Source organism: Eulemur rufifrons, chromosome 1, assembly GCF_041146395.1.
Source record: "Eulemur rufifrons isolate Redbay chromosome 1, OSU_ERuf_1, whole genome shotgun sequence".
Lineage (NCBI taxonomy): Eukaryota > Metazoa > Chordata > Mammalia > Primates > Lemuridae > Eulemur > Eulemur rufifrons.
Window position 1 is genome coordinate 26,895,724 of NC_090983.1, and position 21,575 is coordinate 26,917,298.

General features: G+C 37.0%; 1 protein-coding gene across 2 annotated transcripts in view; it reads right to left on the reverse strand.

Annotated features, from left to right (window-relative positions):
- Window positions 1-866: 866 nt before the first annotated feature.
- ADAM23 (ADAM metallopeptidase domain 23) overlaps window positions 867-21,575 on the reverse strand; it is a 153,720-nt gene continuing 133,011 nt past the window's right edge. The window contains exons 25-26 of one of the 2 annotated variants that reach the window (XM_069467886.1): window positions 11,435-11,525; window positions 867-4,379 (exon numbers count right to left, since the gene is read on the reverse strand). In XM_069467886.1, the coding sequence (XP_069323987.1) occupies window positions 4,331-4,379; window positions 11,435-11,525 (140 nt within the window). In that variant the 3' untranslated portion in view covers window positions 867-4,330. Of the gene's footprint in view, window positions 4,380-11,434; window positions 11,526-15,619; window positions 15,711-21,575 lie in introns of both variants that reach the window. The other variant, XM_069467894.1, reaches the window with a different exon arrangement.

Below are 21,575 nucleotides of genomic sequence, written 5' to 3' on the forward strand. Positions count from 1 at the left end.
AAGTGTTTCTATATTTCCTTTAATACAAGAAATGACATTGGAACAAATGAATTATGGGTAAGGGCCATAAAAATTTAAATTAGATTATTCCGCCTTGGGTAGAGAGGCTCTTTTAGGGGAACTGTAAGCAGGGTGACTATGAGATGAGAACCAATGAGGCTAGAAAAACAAACAGGTGTGAGGTCATGAAAGGCAGGCAGAACTTTAAGTCACATTATTAAGTTTGGGCTTTGTCCTACAGGAAGTGAAAAGACCTGCAAGACTTTCGTCAGGGTAATGACGTGGTCAGATTAGCACCTGTGTGTGTCAGCACAGTAGCATGTGGCTGCTAAGGCCAAACCAAGGCATGGCAGTGGGGATGGGAGGGAACATATTGAAGACATTCATGAAGAAAAGGATATAATGTGGTGACCAATTCAATGTGAAATACCTTCCTTAGAATGTTTCTGATAACACAGTTTGTATGACCAGATTTTCTTCTACTTTCTTTGTTGTTTGATTATAAATTTGGTACCAGATCAAAAGTGTGGATGTCATTACTAGCCATTTGCTCTTTAAACTCAGAAGAGAGACAATAAAGAAAAAAATTGATAGTGGTATGATCCTAAGGTGGGTCTTTTTTTTCTGATCTATAAGAAGCAAAGAATTTCCAATGAATCCAATAAAACTGAATCCTAACCAGAAGTATACTTATCGTTAATCAGAGATTTTATTTTGCACCATTGACCGCTTAAATTTTCAGTGAGCTTCTGAGACCAATGCTAAAACTCTGATGATATCAGGTGCATGGCCATTTAATCAATAGTACAAGTGAAAACACAAAAAGGATTTAAGAGAAATGATAAAAGCAGAAAGCTACAGAATTCTACATTAACAAAAGTTTTAATACATACTTGACTGAAAGATGCATACAATGACTACTGAATCTCCATTCATAGGCAGCCAACAAGATATGAATGAATTTATTAACTTCAAACAAAATTTTAGATTGTGCACTTAAAAAATTACAAAGCACTTAAAAATGAAAATTAACTACAGAAGCAACAATGACTATAAAACATGATGGGATGACTTTAAAGAAAGGGTTCAAGTATTGTCCATAAATTTCTTTAGACAGTAGTCTTTGAAAAGTTTGTGCATTTCCCATCTTTGCATAGTAAAAAACAAAAACAAAACACACCACTTGGTAAAACTCCACAGCTCTATGTGATTCATGTTTTGTAACATGCACCTATGTGTACTGCTCAGTTATCTAGTAGGAATAGCTCTAATTCAATGGGCACATGCACTATCTCAGGTGAGCAATGAAGTTAGCGCACGTCTCCTCACCCAGGTGTCATTAATTAATGCAGCAAAAGTACAGCAGGTGAAATGGGAACTTGGTCATCATTTAACACTAACACTTGTTGGGTAACGTTAAACAGTGATACTTGTGCTTTGAGCTCAAATTAATAAAAAGGAATACCCACACCACAAAATTAGCAAATGAATGGCAGGTGCAAGAGAAAATACAGCAAAGAGTTTGAAACTACATAACCTATGCCACCAAAAATAATTATAATCCATTGTTTACGATTAATATGGTTGCATTACCTTTCATATTCATACACACATAGCTTAAAGCTTGTGTATTTTACATATACACACAAATAATTTAACATTGGAGCATAGGTTTGATTACCTATGAAATTGCCAGTGTAACAAAAAGTTACACTGACATTTGCCATATGTACATAATATTTGGGGACCACTGTGGTCTGATTTGAAACGTAACATCGCACATTTACAATGTTGTTTGTGAAATGCTCAAAAGTTAACAATAGAGTTTTAACTTCTTTTGTGACCACCATGGTTGCGTTTCTATTGTCACCATGGCTCCTCTAGAATCGTGGTGAAACACGTATGGTGTACTTAGCAGCAGTTTAGTATCTGCGAGTGAGTAGGACCCAGCAACAGGGAGACACTAAGCAATGCAGCAACAGGAAGAGATACCAAGTAATCTGAGTTTCCTCCAAGCTGAAAGCGCCATTGCCACTGAGCAGAGGGATACAACCTGTGTCTTGTGAAGCCAGGAGTAAGGCCGAGAGACCCTGTAGATAGCCCTGTTCTTACAAAATAAACATACAGCTAGTCCTAGAGAACGTCTGCCTACCTGTGTAGCACCTATCACTCAGAAAGCAACAATAGGAGTAAGATGTTAGGTGATAGTCTATTGTAGCATATAGAAATTAAGGTTTCTGCTCTATGATTGTGATATTTACACAATTAAAAGTACCGTGGGGGGAAAGTCACTGTTTTAAGCAGTGTATTTTTAGGAAATAATTCTTTCCAACATCAAAGAAAAAGTTTTAAGACTTATGTCATGATCTTCTTGAAAAGGGACTTAGAGCTAAATCTAGCAACAGATTCGGTGTCATGAAGAAGTGAATACTACAATTCCATGTCCTGTTCCTAAAAAGAGGACATTAGTTAAGTGAAGGCTCTTTGGGGGCCTTTAGCAAAGTTTGCCTCTAAATGGATGATCACTAAAGTGATCATGTACGAGTTTGTACATTCAAAATAAGGCTGGGACCAAATTTCTTTATTAACTTATTTACATAACACTTCAACAGAAGCTAACTTGACCATAAATAGAAAAAAGAAATCGGTGAAAGTGAAGGAAGCTCAGAGGGACTTGGAAACCTCAGATTACATCTGCAAATCTGCCTGGAGGAAAAAGAAGACAGTGACTCTGTATATAGTAGAATCCAATTATAATCCAGCACAACCCAACACTCAAAGATTGGACATTTTTGCAAACACAACACACAGAATGAAAGCCTATTATAACAATGCTCTAAAAAAAAGTGATTTCTGCTTCTGTCCCCAATATCACTTTTACAATGGGGTTCTACCATACATATTTTGAGGCAGGAAGATGAAATATGAATGAAATATTGACACTAACAGATACAAATAAAATGGAAAGCTTAATTTTTTCCCAAGCTTTCAACATTTAAAAATTATTATTTTTTTTTATTTAAGGCTTTAAGTTTATCCTCCTTTCACATTAAAGACAGGGAAAGAAAATTGACAAAACCAAAAATTAAAATCATGAGCTTGGCACTTTTGTGATTACTTTGAAAGGGTGTCTACTTTCATACATTATATACATACGTTTATAATGGCATCAAAAAATTTCAGAGACTTGTCAGTACATATATTTGCATTTACATAATTTTTGTGTTTTGATATGGGTTATTTTGTTATTTGTGTCCCCCCCCACCCCGATCCCTTTGTCTATTTTTGGTTGCAAGCATACCAACTTTAAATTGCACCTATTTCGTGCCCAAACTCCCTGCATCTGTGGCTACATCTGTCTTTTTAAGCAAGCCCAGTCATCATTGTACAGCATGTTACAAGAAAGAAGGACAGAGACAAAGCAAGAGAGAAAAGAAACAAAAATGATGGGGAGCGAACGATAAAATAAACTTACAGAGAACCTTTACAGGAAAAATATTTCAATACAGACAACTGAAAATGATGTGTCAAAATCTCTTATTTCCATATTTACATTGGTAAAAGAAATATACAATAGCATCAGTGTTCAAATTCCAGCTCCCATTTCCAAAGGATGCTTGGTCCAGGAGAAAAACAACAGGGAAAAGGAGTCAACGGAAGCATGGTCCATGGAGCTCTGCCATGGCCTGGTCTCAATCGGGAAGTGGGGGCTCTAGGGGTGAGCGGGGGACTTAGGGCATGGGGGGGGGAGGCATTTAAGTGAAGAGGCCCAGGCAGCTTCTGCGTGTTCATCTGTCATCTTCACCTTAGGGACTCCACTTCAGGTTTTGCTGAGAATTGGCTTGCTAGCTTGTTGTTGTATATATGCCATGCAGTTTTTACCCTTTCAAAAATTAGATCTTCATGCCACTGGAGTTTGTCATTGGTAGTAAAGGGAAAAAAATCATGCCAAATCATTTAGAAGATAGTGCCAGCAGGCTGAGGGAAAATAAATCATTTACTATTTTTTAATGGTTCTTTTATTGCACTTAATTTTTTTTTTTTGTTCCTTCTTCCTTTAGTCAGAAAAAAAAAGATTCTGAAACAGTTCTTTTTATATAACATGGTCTTTTGTTCCCCTTTATTGACAGGTGGTGGGAGGGGTTCTTTGAAATTATTTCCAAAAGGGATAGCTTTCCTTCACACCATCCCTGTCACCCCGACTTTAGCTCTGTAGTCATTACCACCCAAGGTTCTTGTGTACACGCTTAACAGTTCTGGCAGCACTGCCGAGAGTGTGTCATACCCAGAGCCCAGCAGTGCAAGGCGGTGCTCATCTAGTGCCGCTGGTTCAGATGGCGCCTTGCTGGGTAGGATCGAACCTCCTCTTCTTGACATTTCTTCCAGAGTGCGTCAAAAGAAGATGCAAGCAGAGGGGGGAAAATCCACAATATTAATCAGATGATGATGAGAGAAAGGTGATGAGAATGACAATAATGCTAGTTCCAGCGCAAAGTAATCAACTCACACAGAGGCAGCCTCCAGAATAACTTGAAAGGGAAATAGAGCAGCTAACGCTTTCAAACGTCTCCACAACACCCCCACTAGAGGAGGTCTTCTGTCCTTTCGTGAAGACCAAAGAAGGTTCAAGTTGTTCGTTTTAAATCACAGGAAGACTCCACGGCCCAATTTGTCTCTTACTTCAGAAGTACATGACATTGCTAATGCACTGGATGAAAATTATCATGGGGCGGCCTCTTCCACAAAGGGGGCTGTTGGGAGAAGTAAGGAAAACTGAGGGGCTTGTAGCTACCTCCCCCGAGGCCTCTAGAGTTTGGGATCAGTGGATTGGCCTTTGCCAAGGTGGCCAAAAAGCCCTGTTCTCCTCAGTTATCTTGCTGCCTTGGGTGTATGAGCGCTTACTCCACCATGGAACGAGCATTTTTCATATCTTGCAAGTTGTAAAACAGAGTGCACAGTAAGATGGTACACTCAAAGGAGAATGGACACAGGCGCGGGTTAGTTAAGCAAATGCAGCATTGAGTTTAGTTGAAAATAAGCAAGTTCAAATGCCTTGCTCACAGTGTCCAGTCTCCTAAAAAGTGGTTCCTAGGTTTGAAAAGAAAAAAGAAAGAACCAGCAAGACACTACAAGGCAACAACAAAAGTTGGTTGCAACCTCCCCATAGTCTGGCTTCATGTGGGGCACCAAGCAGGGGGCTCATGCATTTAGTCTGCATACTGGGCGGGTGCAACGCTGCTGCCACCGGGGCGTCATGCAACACTGGGGACAAGGAGTCCCCAGACCCCTCCTTCCCCTGCCCACTCACTCGGGGCCAGCTGGATACCCTTACAGGCCCGAAGTACCAAAAAGACTATGATCAAGTCCTCCTCCCCCATAAGTAATTCAAAATAAAAACAAAATCAAAGCTTAAAATAGGTATAAGTGCCTCCTGCAAAATTCTTATTTTTTATCTTATCAAGATGATCTCGTTGATGCTTCTCTTTTGAAATATCAAACATAAAAATCTTTAAAGTAAACTTCCCTTTTCTTTTTTAAAGTTTTCATGAAAACATCTTCATGAATGTCCTAAGCGTGTGGCTCATCGGCCCAGCAGGTAATCCACTGCTGCAAATACTGTTTGTAGCAATGCTATTTTCCTTTCTTCACCATTCCCACCTCGCCCTCTTTAAAGGCAACATTCCTGAGGGCAGGCACAGCTGATGCTGCCCAGGAAATAGAGGTGCGACCAAAGGGATGTCTACCATAACGTATCTTCTACCAAGTTCGTCTGCCACAGAGCACAGGATCTGCACCTGCTCATACCCCTGAAGGCGGAGGCTTAAGGAGCCACACTTGCCCCTGTGAGTCAGGGTTGAGAAACAGAGGCCCCTGACCTTGTGAAATGGCCCTGAAGCCCAAGGGGCCAAACCTCGTTAGCTATGTATTGCTGGAACTCAAGAGAAATGTTAGACTAACGTCTCCGTAATTAATCCAAATACAGAGGAAAGAGCAAACCAAGCTAGCTCCACGCCTGTAAATGACTACACTGCCCACATCTAAATTCCTTCAAATGCAGGGAATGTCAGATAAACAGCCATGTCCAAGGTCATAATAGCAATGTGGTTCATTTTTTAAATGGAGATATGAAATTCCATTTCAGCCTGGCACACAGGCGACCCCCGGTGTCCAAAAGCTTGTGCTCCTTTTAAAAGTTGGTTCTTAAAGCTTAGGTTGCACTTTTGTAGAAACGATGTTCTACAGGATTACTGGGTTCCCAGGTCAGACTAGGGGGCTGAACCACCGGGTAGAACCATCGTTCCAGCGGAAATGGACTGTGCACACCAACAGGGGATTCCAGGACCTTAGCTTGTCCGCTGACGTCCCAGCAGGGGGAGGGTAAGCTGCAGTGCACAGGAGGGGGGCTTGGCGATGAGATGGACGCTCCTGCAGCATGTGGGCTGCATGGGCTCCTTGCATATAAGTTGTAAAACCACTAAGGGGCACTGTATTTTGAGAAAACCTTGTCCTGAATTTTCTGTATGAAAAAATTCTTCTTGTTCAATTTTAATGTGAAAGTACAACTATTATGGGTAGGTCTTTGCTGCTTTCCTTGCACAATCGTTGTCTCTGAATACCCTCTGTTCACTAGGATTCTGAAGGCAATTAACTTTCTCATCAGAATCTGTAAGGTTTTTCTGGATCATTATACAATACCAGCGGAATCCATAAACCTTACATTGACACAGTTTTCATCAAGTTTTACTACTTCTGAAAAATCTGGACTTTTGTCTACAAAGTATATTACACACATATACATCTATACAAAATTAAAACAAAACTCTTCAGGTAACAATAATCATCTCAGAGCTGGAAAGCCTTTAGATCTTCTTTCAAGGGTATATATTTACCTACTGCTATCACGTTCTTAGCATTCTATGCTGAGTCACCACCAGGCCCACTAAGAATGCCTCACCCAGCCTTAGACTCCTGGACCACCTTAGGCTGAGCTCACTTCCCTGGGGGGCTGAGTCAGGGAAATGCACTGCATCTTCCTGGCCAGCCCAGTACCACTGCCACCTGCTGAGGTCAGAATGAGAAGTGCCTAACCTAGGAGTCCCAGGCATTAAGGGAATCAGGCTCCTTATTCTGCACTGGGACATGGTCATGGAATGCAAGCAAGCAGCAGTCTGGTTATCTTCCTCATGGACAGACTAGCTAAAGTGGATTCCATTTCCCAATTCTGTAAAAATCAAAACCAAAAAAATCTAGACATTCGCTCTTTTGAGAAAATATAATTAGCAATACCACATTCCTTTCAAATTTCATCCAACTTGACATTCAAACAATTCAGTTAACTTTCCTGGTAATAATCTAGATATAGTCCTTTAAATTTCATTTATGTGAGTTCATGAGCAGTCTTTTCTTTAGCATGGCCAACAAAATGGAACATAGGCCACACAGAATCTCTTAGATCCAAACTCAAGCTCAGTATGAAATTTTAACACAAGTAACTTCTCAGAGAGAAGAAATCACATATGATAATTACACAAGTTTATTAAATTAACACCATTAGTGTCAGGTGTAGCTATGCCAGGCCAGTATGGCCACTATTGGCGGTGGTGGAAACCCACTTTGCCACTGAATCTCATGGAGAGAGCAAGTAGTGGGATAGGAGGACGTGGTAACCAGGTTCCGTAGACCGAGACAGTATAATTTGGTTGGAAGAGCTCAATATTCATCCTGGAATCCTTTTGATTTGAACTGTCAACAAACTGTCACTGTTACCTTCATGTTCTTTTCCTACCATCCTCTAGAATTTCTCTTTTCCTACCACCATCACCTACCAATGTGCATGTAAATGGCCACCTTGCCCACATTTAAATCCCTATATTCAAATTTAGGGAATGTCAAATAAACAGCCACATCCAAGGTGACAAGGGCAATCCTGTTCATTTTGAAATGGAGATAGGAAATTCTCTCTTTATGTACTTTTCACCTTTCCTAAGCTTTAGGGAAGATCCTACCAAAATGATTCCTCATGGACTTGATTTTCTCCAATGTCCAGGAAAACCAACAGCTCTAACTGTCTGATCAAATAGTGCTATCATTCAACACTGGGTAAGTGTCACGAGTCCCCATGAATCAACCAGGACAGAGGTTTGCAATCTTCTGCACCACAGTTCATAACTTTATTCTGTGTGTGCCAGTGATGGGGAGGAAAAGGAGGATGGGGTGAATGGAAATAAATGCAGACATGGGGAGAAGTTGGACAAATTGGTGTGCCATGTGCCTTCATTTTTCACAGGATTTCTCAGAGAAAATCCTAAGACCCTAAACACCTGGAAATCCATAGGCTAAATCATCCCCTTAGTAGCCTCATACTCCTGGAGTATGAGATTAACCAGTGTTACTAAGGTACACCCACTGCATTACCCAATATGTCAGAATATGTTAAAAAACAGTCCACCAAATAAAACATATTTTTTAATTTTCAAGAATTCCACAACCTTGGTTATGGAAGTCTTGTTTACATTAACCAAAGGTTTCTGACTCTATTCCACCAAAAACAAGTCGGTAATCTAAATTTGTATTATTTTTAGGTTACAATAATTTTGATAAATCTTCATTATCACTTTACACAAACGTGCATATATTCACACATGCACACGCATACATATTCATGCTTTTTACCACCTGCTTCAGAGAAAATATGATTTAAGAAAAGAATCATAAAGAATGCTACACAATGTCAAGGCTCAGGGCACAGCTGTATTTCTCATTTATACCTGAGCAGGTCATGTATGGTACGATACTTCTTCCATGTCTAAACGACTCAGAGTATTACATCTAAAGAGATATGACTTTAGGAAAAACCAATATTTTGCCTGAGTAGTTAATATATTTTCCTTTAATCTAAAAGTTTACATGTCCCCAAATTCTTTAGGTTACTTTACCAACTTTTAGTAATAAAAATTTGATATCAGGAGGGTTTCTCAATAGCGATATTTAGAGCAATCCTTTTTACAAACTATTTTCAATTTCTGATTCTAAAGGAATCTTTCTTTTTAAATTTACATTGAAATCAATGAAACACTCAATGGCTTTCCAGTTGAACTGGCAAATAATACTTCCAAATTATCTCTAGATTAATAGTCTCCAAAACTGCCCAAGTGGTGGGAAATCTAATAAACGTCACCATTCGGCACTGAAAGCCTTTTACTACAAGGTAGAAGTAGTTATTTAAAGCTTAATACAAGCCACATAGCTACTATTAAAATCTAAAGCGAACTAAGATCCTCCTGTAGCAACTTCTCCAAATTTAAACTCCTAAAGTTGTATGTTCTAGAATTATTCTTAGTGTTCACTTTTTCTTTGCATCAGTGCATAAAACACTTCACCTTATTGTGTGCCTTTCTACAAAGGTTTCCCGTAAAGTGACTATTAGAGTCCCAGGGCATGGGAAGGGGCTGGGACTTAGCTCAGCAGTGAAGTCCCTACACAGCACCCCCCAGGCAGCAGTCAGCAAAGGCTCTTTCTCAGCTAACTAAGTGACGACTGATCCCCGACCTTTTGTTTTCTGCTCTTCTAATGATGAGACATCTCTCTCAGATATAAATAATCTGAACAGAGCTTAATCCACTTATATACACAGTGATAAAGGCTTTTCCATTTTTCCCCAAAGAAACATGCAATTCAAGCTGTGAGCTAGGCCAGGCCACTGTTTTGTGGTCCTGCTACAGAATAGTGGGTTTTTATCTCCAAAAGTTGAGATGGTAAATTGGCGTTGCATGTGGCTGGATGGCAAAGACGCAGAGTAGACTGTTTTCCAGGCCTTTGAGACTGAGATTTCTTAATGTGATGGAAGCATAAGCCTGGGCATGAGTCAAATTTATTTTTCTTGAGGCTTACTCATGAAAAAATTTAAGGGAGCATTATAAAATAATAATGGAGTATGGCATTACTATAACGTACTATGACTTTTTATAGTAGTGAGACACCAAGAAAAATTTTTGTTTGAATTAAGCCAGCGCGAACAAAAATATATTTTTATTAGACGCTACATGAGTGACACACTCCCTGAGCAATGTCTTGTTAATACCAAGACAAAAAATTCAAATGTGAGTTGCTCATTTAATGTGTGTGCTTTTGAGAACACACTGATGCCAAAACTATTCCATTAAATAAGTCCAAATTTATAAATAACCAAGTTAAAAATAAGTACCATTTGGTAACACCTTTCTAAAGTTAAAGTCACTCAAAAAACGTAGGCTTACTCATTAAATGTAAATATGACAGCAAATTAGCAGAAAATGCTGAATTTATTTAAACAATCTGTTAGTTTGTTTTTCTTTTATAATCAGCTTCCAATCGTGTTTTAGCTGGCTGAAATATATTGCATCCAAGATTCCAAATATAAAATAGAATAAAGTTCATAATTAAGGCAATTATTCAGATAGTTCAGGGCAAAAGCTTCCTCTACTGAGTAACCAAATGGAGGCAAAGTGGGTTTTAAATTTGGGTAAAGGTCTTATTTCCCACTTAACTTTGTTTCTCTAGATCTGTTTGAAACTTAATTTATCAGAGGGAATATCTGGCACAGGAAGGCTTGCCTACAAATCAAAATCTTCAAGTCACTATAGCATGCAAAGGTATAAAAAGTGACTGTCCAATGATTCTGGAGTATAAGGCATCCAAACTGGATAAATAGGCTTAAAATTTTATCATAATTAAAGCTCATTTGTGACTGCTGTCTGGTGTGTCTATTTAACAATCTTGGTTGAGTGATCAACGTTCAATCCAAACTAAAAGGCCACTGTGAAGACACACCAGGCCTACCAGTCATGTCCATAGTTAGCCATCAATTAGAAAATATTAAGTGTCAAGGCCATAGATTTCAAATTCTAATTTGAAACCAGTTCAGGCGATTAGGAAATTAATGTAAATATTTTTAAAATCTGTTTTCATATAATAAAGCTTTCCAAACCACAAAGCTATGTATGTTACATGTGAAAAAAACAGATAATGGCCATGTGGTTACTTAGGTGGTGAAATTTCAAAATATCAGTAGAATAGAAATCAGTTTTAAACTGATACAAGGAATTTACATTCATTTATTTCCAACTACATGGTTTCCTCAATTACCTATGTATAAATAAGGGTATCTCGGAATGCTTGCTCCTATAAGCTGGAATGTCTGCTATTGAAGAACTTCTACTTCGTTCTCCTTAAAAATGAGTGTATGTAAATTCCTTCTACATTTCCCATTTGCCCGAAGATGACATTTGAGGGTTCATGTTTCCTCTTTTCTAACCCATTTCTGAATAAAAAGATTTGCTTTTGCAGTTTGATTGTTAAAAACTAACATCTTGTAGCAGGAACTCAAAACTTGGTTATGTAAGCAGAAAAGAGAAGTGCCAGAGCCACCGAGAAGAAGACATGCGGCGTTGCTTACTTAAATCCCCAGCCTGTGCCCCCAAGGACAATAGCTGCTACCAGGATGGCACCAGCGATGGAGCCTATTATGAGATTGGTGGCACTAGGACCTGTGACAAAGGATCACGGGAGAAAGTCATATGAACCGACCACTTTTGTTACCACAAGGGAAAGGCAGTTAAGCGGTTTCAGGCAGTAATACCCTGCGTAAAAGATGGCTCAATATGTAAATCGCCTTTATTTACTTAGCTTAATTGTACTTTTAGATGCTGTGCTTAGCGACTGCTTGGATTTATAAGCCTGTAAATCTACAGTTTCTGCACCTCTGACAATTAAGTTCCATTAATTCACCTTTAGCGGAATTTGAAACAAATAGGCCCCATTTGCTGCCGTTGCACGTCTTTCTTCTCTTCCCCTCCCCAGTGTCATGAATCAGACAAGTAAAAGCACATAAAGAACATGACTGCCATAGAATGAGCTCAATCTGACTGACAAATGAGGCATGAAGAGAAGGAAAAACATTCTACTAAAGTGCTCTTCCAAGCAGCACATAAAGTTGTTTGAATGCTAACTCTTTTATTCTTCACTTGGAGACAGTTAAAATTTCGAAGTCAGAAGGAGGTCACCAATAAAGATCTGACTTTGAAGGCTTGCTCTCAAAGATATATTTTTTCATGATTCTTACAGTGCTAAACACCAAAATGGGGTTCTGAAGGCAAGATATAAAGGAAGCATTAAATCCATTTCGATAATTTTTGGGAAATGGAAAAAAGACTCCTTAGATTCAATTGATAAAAACTTTTACGTTCCTATTTATTGCTAAGAGAATTTTGCAGCTTGGAGATATATAATATAAAAAAAAGAAGGGAGTTGAAGGACAGCAAGAAAGAGAACACAAGGTGGCGCTTCTGTCAGCTGTTGAGTAAGAGCCGATCCATATTATTTTATAGTAACTCCTCTCCTTACTTCACTTTTAAATCTAAACAATGTTAAATTTAGTATAAAAATTATTTTAAATATCACATCCTTCAGGATGCTAATATGCAAGTACAGTGCCTCCTAACAACAAAATACTTTTAGCCCTAATTATACATTCTTGTTCCAGAAATCACAAGACCAATTTTGCTAGTTTCTCTGAAATCCTCGAGTTTCATGTATATATTCATTTCTGTGTAAAAAATTCTCTTTTCTGCTCACATCAGTGCCCTCAACTGTGTACATAAATGGATGCCACTTTGGGCAGCACTAAAATTGTATGCATGACATGTTTTTCCTCAGAGACCACCCAGGGCTCGGTAGCAGGTGCAGGACCACTGCAGTCTCGAGGATGCGGCGGTCTCTGCCAGCGCTGGGCTTGTCACATGCTTTTAGGATTAACACCCAAGGTTCTGTGGAACATGAATCTCAATTGCCTTTAGAGATACACCAATAATAAAAAAATAATAATGAGAGCAACAAAAGCAGTTTATCTACTGTGTATCGAGCACTTACTACTATGTGCCAGCCGTAGTTCTGAGCACTTGACATATAGTATCTCACTCGATGCTCACAAAAACCATATGAAGTAGGAACTATGACTATCCCTGTTTAATTGATGAGGAAACAGAGGCTTCTAGAAGTTAATAAATGATGGAGGCAAGATCTGAAAACAGATTTGTTAGACTCTAAAAATGTTTGCTATAAATCAAGGGCTAGCAAACTGCAGTCCACAGGCCAAATCTGGCCCCACTGTTTGTTTCAGCAAAAGAATTTTATTGGAACACAGCCATACTCACTCATTTACATATTCTGTATGGCTCAGCAGCTGTAAACTGCTTAGCCGTAAACAATGATGTTTTTTCATGATAAGACAGCATTGTCGAGAGGTTGTGACAGACATCCTACAGCCTAAAAGCCAAAACTGTTTACCATCTGGCCCTTTCCAGAAGGCTTGCGAATCCCTGCTCTAATGAAACTTTATTCCATTTACATGTATTTCCTCCCACATTTCAATAGGGAATCAAATTCTGAAACACATATATTTACAAACAAAAATATTTATATAACCATGTACATATTCTACGCTTTAAATATAATTTGCACTTTGCTAGTGTCAGAAAATATAGGCTGGAATTAGAACCTATACATAATCCATGAGAAATGATGCCTGATTGATAATTATAAACTAAGGAGTAGAAATTTTAAAAATTAAAACAAAAACTCTGTCCATGGAACCCTTAGTGACTAAATGAACATTCCACTATCAGTTAGGAAGTGTTAGAACAATCTATACTGTACTATATGAATTATATTTTTAAAAAACTACTCCTTGAGCAATTATGGCAAAATTTAGAATTTGAAGGAAAAAATCAATAAGCTAGTAGATAAAAATAGCTCAGAAACCAAAAATAATAAATCTATTTTTAGAAAAAAAAATATATATACACACTTACATAGACTTACCTGTCACAACCAGAAATAGCCACACAAACCAAGAACACCGGAAATGATGAGTGACAATGAATGCTGGTAACAAGGACTATGTTTTACCACAAAGGCCTTTTTGATTTTGCCTATCTCTAAAACTCAAAGGAAGGGTATTAAAATTCATCCCTTCAATTAGTACATTTCAAGACACCAATGTTATGGCTCATAAATAATGTAAAACATGTATTTAGGATAATTTTTAGAAAATTACTGTTCTTCAACGAGGAATTTCACCTAAATGTATGTATAGAATTACCCCCAGAAAAGGAATATTCCCCCTGTATTTAATCTCAACAGACCCAATGTGAAATTTCAAAGGACAAAGCTCTTGTGTCTAAACATGTCTCTGTTATATTCTTTATTTTCTAACACATAAGGAGAAATAAAATCTCTTTCCTAGTATTTCCAGCTTCCAGCTTCCTCTGTGCTGACTAGCTTCACAGTCTATACTGATTGGGCACAAGTTGGAAGATCCAAGTCTGGCAGAAGTCCTTAAATCCAGGGGAGAAAGGGTTCACGTCATGTTTGTCACAATATGTGACCTATGGACCTGATCCCCTCTTAGTATTATTTTGGTGCCAGGTCCCCCAATTCCAGGATGTAAGAAGAGAATCCGTGTGTTCCAACTAATGGGACTAAAGAGGAATATGTCTGATACCGTCAACGTGCCCATGACTTGGGCTGGTTGAGTAAAGGATATCTGGTGATTCCTTATGATACTAGTAATTCATTCCTGAGCCACCTGAAGTGTGACCACCACCACCACAGTAAAGAGAAAAGACAGTGTGTGAAGGGCCATTTCTGTCATTCATACATACTCTCTTTGTGATTAGACAGAGAGGAAAAACTCATGGTAATCTTTTAGTCCACAGGTTAGCAATCTCACGAAGCAGTATCCCGTGAAGAACTGACAGCTATTCTGAGGATGTGGTCCAAGTACAGAGAAACCTAACCAAAGGCACCAGGAGGGCTGTATTTCTGTGAGAGCTTAAAGGTAATTGACACACGATACATTTTCTTATATACTGGCTACTTTTAAGACAGACCCACCAGGTGATCTGCAGTTGTTTGCTTAAGGTTAGGCAGGTTTAGATTAAATATCTTTTCATTCTTAATGCTCCTTGCTTCCAAATATTTACGTAAACTTTGATTTTGAGTATTAACCTATTTTACAAGAAAAAATAAAGGCAGTATCCTAAATATCTTCTTTTAAAAAAATTAAGCTGAAGCCTCCTATATCATCCTAAATAAACGGAGAAAACATTAGTGGCTATCGTTCTGATTAACTTTAAAAGGTGCTACAACTGTTGATAATTTCTAGCTGTGTATGTGGATTTATTTAACTGATGAAGATTAAATTTATTACAAAACTCCTATGAAAACACTCATATAAAAGCATTTCTGCCCATAAATGTTTTTTTTTTTTTTTAAAACTCTATATTTTAAAATTACTTTTACAAAGTGGAGGAGCAGTGGAAGTTTTGGAACTATTGCCTTAATTGAGAAATTCTCATAAGCACCCCCAACATTATTTTATGCCCCACATTGTTCCAGACAGGAGAAGGTTCGACATGACACGAGAAAAACCACAAGACACAAACACATCCAAATCACGCCACAAGTTGCAGTACCACAGGAAACACGGTCAACGGGACAAAACACAGAGGGGTCAGGTACAAGAGTCACCTCACACACCAGGCACCACACAGAAACACTCTTAACTCACAAAGATGCTTACTCTATTCCCCACCCTGTGCCTCCAAAAATCACCCCCAAGGCCAGAATGGTGCCGGCCACGGCACCTATTAGCCTGCTTGTGGCCATATTCACTGTGCGGAGGGAAAATGGAGATTTTTTAACACAGGCAATTACACACTAATTTCACTAACATACAAAATAATAGACTCAGGAAATGCTTTGAAAGTCGGTTAAATATTGAAATTGTTGCTTTAAGATTTGAAATTAAGATCAACATACATACTGAAGATATTTAAGGATAATTCTGAATTTACCTTCATACTCCACACACCCCACTGTTAAACATAATCTCATATGTTTTAAACACAGATATAATTCGAGTTATAATTCCTACCAGGTGTGAGGTAAAATGAAAATATAATTTAAATTGTGTAACAGTGAATCAGTATTTTGAGTACAAAAGTAACAAACCATTAGTATATTTTTTACAGCATTCTCAAACTGTAAAATATGCCTAAGGAGCTAGACCTTTTCAAAATTCAGAATATACTATTCAGTTTTGTGAAAATCCTTAGAAATTCAAAACAGAGTATCTTTAAGTTAAACGCATCTTTTACTTGGGAAGTTCTTGAAAAGTATATTTCAAACAACTCTGCAGTGTTTGGAATTCTGTCAGAGTATTTGGACACTAAGTTTTTTGTTTATAAACGATGCACTGACACAAAGTTGGGGTCTTTAGAAAGTGTATTAATTGCTTCAGATCCCCAAGTGGTAGATTACTAAAGAGTGAGACTCTCAATAACCATATATCACCACTTCTGTGTATAGATTCCATATACTGAAAAACGGGCCCACAATGAGCAGAGCTCTCCAAGCTTGATGTTAAAGCAGGAAGGCACATTATTTAGCGTTGTGTGTCTGTGTCTGCACACACACAGACGTGTGGACATAGATACACTTTGTCTCATATTTCTACATAAGTCCAAAGTACTGACTTCACATCACCTTGACAATGAAAACAAGTTAGCTTCAACAGGGCAGTTTTTACACAGACTATGTGCTCTGAGACACAGGGAAACAATGCAAAGAACCACAGCTCCGAGTCACAATTTTTTAAGGCTTCATATTGGGCTCACTGATCTCGTGAGCTAAATGTTCTCCCAAAAGAAGAGCGAGAACCTTTTCTCTAACCCTGTGGAGCAACTGTATAATTACTACATTTTATCACAGGGTAAATAATATGAGTGAGAAATTCTAGTTTTATCATTTAAACACAACCCGAGTTGTTCTTAATAAAAACAAAAAAGGATGGGGTACATGACAGAAAACAGAGAAAGTCCACTGAGTGCTGAGGGGAGAAGGAAGAAGACCAACATATGAGGTGGCAGCAATGTTTTCCAAATATGACAATATATGATAATTCAGGTCACCAAAGCTACAGCTCAGATTTTCAAATTATGGAGGTAAATATCGGAATGTAAAGATATTCCAAATATAAAGCCTCATGTTTTTAAGACCTTAGAAAATCATTCCTTTCAGAATACTTATACTAACTAGGATGTATTATTTTAAAACTTTTTCTTTTCTTTTTTTTTTTTTTTTGCTTAAGTCAGGCACTGGCTGTCAGAGCTGTAATACATGAGAGTCCTATTACTTTTTCAATTTTTATATAAGCCATATATGCTAAATTATAGGAAAAAACACCTCCTTCTTTAAAATGTAATGTTCAATGAATGTGTCAGTTTTTAAAAATTATAACTGCATGAAAGATGAATAAATATAACAATTTTAAAAGGCTTTTGTATTTGCTATGGGTGTAATTTCTCACCACAGAAGCAAGAGAATTAGGCAACCCATCACGTAGGTTTTAGAAACACAATCAGAGGAACAGGACATTTCTACAGACACTTCAAATATGTATTCAAGATAAACAGATATAGTCTGTAATCTCCACAGAGCAAAAATAATTATCTCCACATTCCTAACTGATAAGAACTCTTAACACTGAAGCCAGACAAAAGAAAGTGGGGAAAAAAGCTTTTTCAAAAGTGTTCCTTAACCTTGTCCTCTCTCCCTCCCACTACTTTCAGTTCTGGCATACTGCAATTACGTGTACAGTTCCACTTGCCTCTTTGACGTTATACCTAACAGGGTTATCTCTTCAAGAAATGATTCAACTTGTTTTCAAACTGAAATAAATTAATTGAGTGGCTCACACGTGGGTGGATTTTTACAGGGGACACTTGAAAGTTCAGGTTACAGCTGCTTTTCACAGGTATAAAGGATTTATCATCTCATTGAAAACAAGTTCCTTGGACCTTTTGTTCCAGAAATGATGCTGGGCACATAATAACATAGCTTATTTTTTTCTCCTTATCCTACCAAACCTGGAGATGGAGCTCCTAAAGCTTCTAGCTGATAACGCAATCCTCATATTAGAAATGTAATTTTGCTCCCTAACTCTTTGACTCACTTACCTTTCATTATAACATGTTTGTGGATCCTGTTAATCACCTAGCAGTATATTTTCATTTTTGTTTTCTTGTTTATTTCTGTTATTTGTTGGCTTATTATTATATTTAGTCTTGGTCCCTACTACCTAGGTTCACTTGTGCCAAAAGGTACAAACTATAAATTTTTTCCCTTTCTTAAGATTTTCTATTTTATATGTAGAACTCCTCTATAGACAAGTCAAGCTTTAGACATTCTGAAATTGTGCTCTTTTAAAATTGAGTGGGTATTTTTTTTTCTTTTCTTATTTTTAGAGAGTTTCCAAAATAGGAAGGTGCATTATTTCATCCATGTGGTTACAAAAGGGGCTAAAATCCTGTATTCTTTAATACTTCAAAGGTGGCATCACAGCCATCATTTGGGGCAAAGTTCTTTCTGCAGAGATTTATTATTCCACTAAAATTTAAGATTATAAGTAAATATTAAATAAACTCATTATACTTTACATTATAATACTAGTATCTAGCTCCATATTTCAATATTAGACATATAATCAGATCTCTTTACTCTTTTCCATACAAATAAAAGAAAAATTTTAAGTTCATTTTTGGATACATGGACAAATGTCTAAAAGGATGCAAAATAAATGATTTTATAAAAGAATATATTTCAGGCAGTTTATGCTGTCAATGAAAACATGGAGTTTTTCTGAACTGAAACCAACTAAACTCACGGTTACTGAAAAATTTTAAAACTTGATTAAGTCCTTAAGTTGTTGATGAGGCCATTGTTAATGAGAAAAATACCTAGGTGACACATAATTATACATGAGCATAATCATAGATGATAAGCATAATTTCTCATATCTAATCATCTGAACTACAAAATCAAACATCTGTGCACTCACAAAGTCACCAAAAGGATATATTGCAAAAGATAAATGTAAACACTAAATAATATTCTTCAAGGTTAATACCTTAGAAAGCAAGACTTAGAAGTTATTGTTTTAAAAATACTAAATGCTAGTAATATAATACTTCCTTTCTTCTCTAATTCTATAAAAAGCGCCATTGACAAATAATGGATCAGCTAATAAGCTTAATTATTACTTGGTTATTGTTTTGCCCTTTCTAACTACTATTGTGCTATAAGAACTAGTAGAATAACTTAATACTCAGCTTTAAATGAGGCAGTGTGGAATAACAGAAAAAAGCATTTGGCTCAAGATCAGTTGATTATGCTTTATTTTTGGCTCTGCCACTAACTAGTTGTTAACCCTGATAATTAACTTAGTTTTCTCATTCGTAAAATGACAAGTCTGGACTGAATTGCTTCTAAGGTCCTTTCTGTTTCTCTGATTTGATGACGATGATTGTGATAAAAAGGTTTGACCAAAGCTTCCCAGAAACAATGTCTCTGCCCATACATATTACTGAAAACATTTGATATGTTCCAGTTTCTTCTCCTCCCTCTTATAATGGTGATGCAAACCATCAAGTGAGAAAAGTTCCATCATATTCCATAATAAACACCATGCAAAGGTGTCTATGGATTGACAAAAATTAAAGGTACTTGACATGGATCTCCCTATAATGGGTGGAAATTCTAGGTCTTCTAAACAGAGTTAAAATAAATTCTATCCTTGCAGAGCAAACCAAAATAATTTCTTTCAGGGATTTCAATGGAAACAAGTTGAGAAAAGAGGGACCAGAAGAGTTTTCATATGTGAAATAAATGACAATGTAGAAAAAAATGAATAAAGTAATATGTAATAGAAATCTTGTTTCAAAATCCTTGCTCACATGGTTTTTGTTTTGAGATCCTATTTCTTGTCTTTCAATAATTTGGTTTGAGAAGCTGGAGTGAATAATCTAGCATGTTTTAAACTGTGGGTCCACAGCAGACAACTTTTTCAAGTGCAATTGACTACAATGGCAATGCTTTCAGGTATGTTTTAGTCCCTTCACAGATGGAGAGGTTGAATTTCTCATTCTTCCAGGAACTTATAGGTAAAATAAAAGAAATACCCAAAACACATGGGTTTGTTCTGACATTTTCCAATCGATGAAAACAGAATCACAGAATTTGCCTTTATTTTTACTAATTTAGTCTTGATCCCAAAAGGGCAGGTGGGTATAGAATTTATCTTTTATGCTCATGATATAAAGGGCAATATTTTTATTATGATTCTTGAATTTTTTGCTCCCTATCAAGGATGCACATTGACATTAAATAAAACTCAGTATTTTTACTTCCCTCTCACTACATCTATACAGAAAACCTTCATCTATGGATATGTCTGGCTAGCTAGACCATCATGGGTGTCGCTCATTATATGACAAGCATTTGGGGAGGGCTCAAACACTGTGCTCAATAAGACAAGTGTCAACCAAACCAGCTGGATCATGAGAAAAAAGAGACAGCACACAGTTTTTAAGTAAAACCGTGCGTGGCTCCTCACACGCTGTTGAACCTACAGTTAAGAACATACTAATTGTTTCGATATCTTGAGTTCATACCTGTTACTCTTCAGCAAGGCATGGATATAAACTGAAAATCAGCACTAACATGCATTTCATTTCCTGTACATATTCCTAAAGGGAAGGGATATAATATTTATTGAGTGCCTACTGTGTGTCAAGGATGTGCTGTCTTTTAAATAGACACTCAATAAATATTTGCTAAATGGATTAAAATAAAAGTATATAATTTCTCACTGAGCATCTTCTTTTAACCTATCAAAAGTAAAATCATAAAATCTACAACAAACTTTTAAAATGTTTAATTTCTGTTGTTTCCCATTTTACTAGTATATTAATAGATTTTTCTATACAGGCTGAAAAAGTATAAATAGATAAAAATTTATCGATAGAGGTCTTACTATATTAAAATTGATTTTCCTAGGAACCTAATAATTTAAATAAATAAATGATCTTCATTTACTTTAATGTATTTTCAATTTAATCAAATTAGAGATTCACAAGGATTTCCACAATTTTAGAGCCAATGGGTACCTTTACTTTAATGAGTCCATTGTCTCCATTAAGAATGAAAAAAGAAAACATGCAACTCAGAGGTAATCAATGCTCATATTGATTTCTCATATTGATTATCTCTGAGTCATGGGATTAAGGGTGATTTTTACTTTGTAATCTTTTCTGTATTTTCAAAATTTTCTTTAATAAACAGGTATTACTTGAATGACTGAAAAATTCTTTTTTTTAAAAAAGATAGTATAGAACAGAGAAACAGAACAAAATAAAACAAAGGCAGCTGTGAACACCCTTTTCCCTAGAATGTAGCTGTTTATGCCTCCAAATAATTTTTCTAGGGATGGGTGGGTGAAGGAATGGAAAATAGAACAAGAATTAATAATCCCTTCCTAAACAAAGGGTACAGTCTAGGTAAATTCAGCTCTGCTCAGCTGTTCAGGCATCTTTATATACATCACTTGAGGAAAAAGCATCTAAATTTTTTTTTCTAAAAATCACAAACATGCTATGGAGAGAAAATATGGAAAGAATGGACCTCTGCTTCTGTCATCA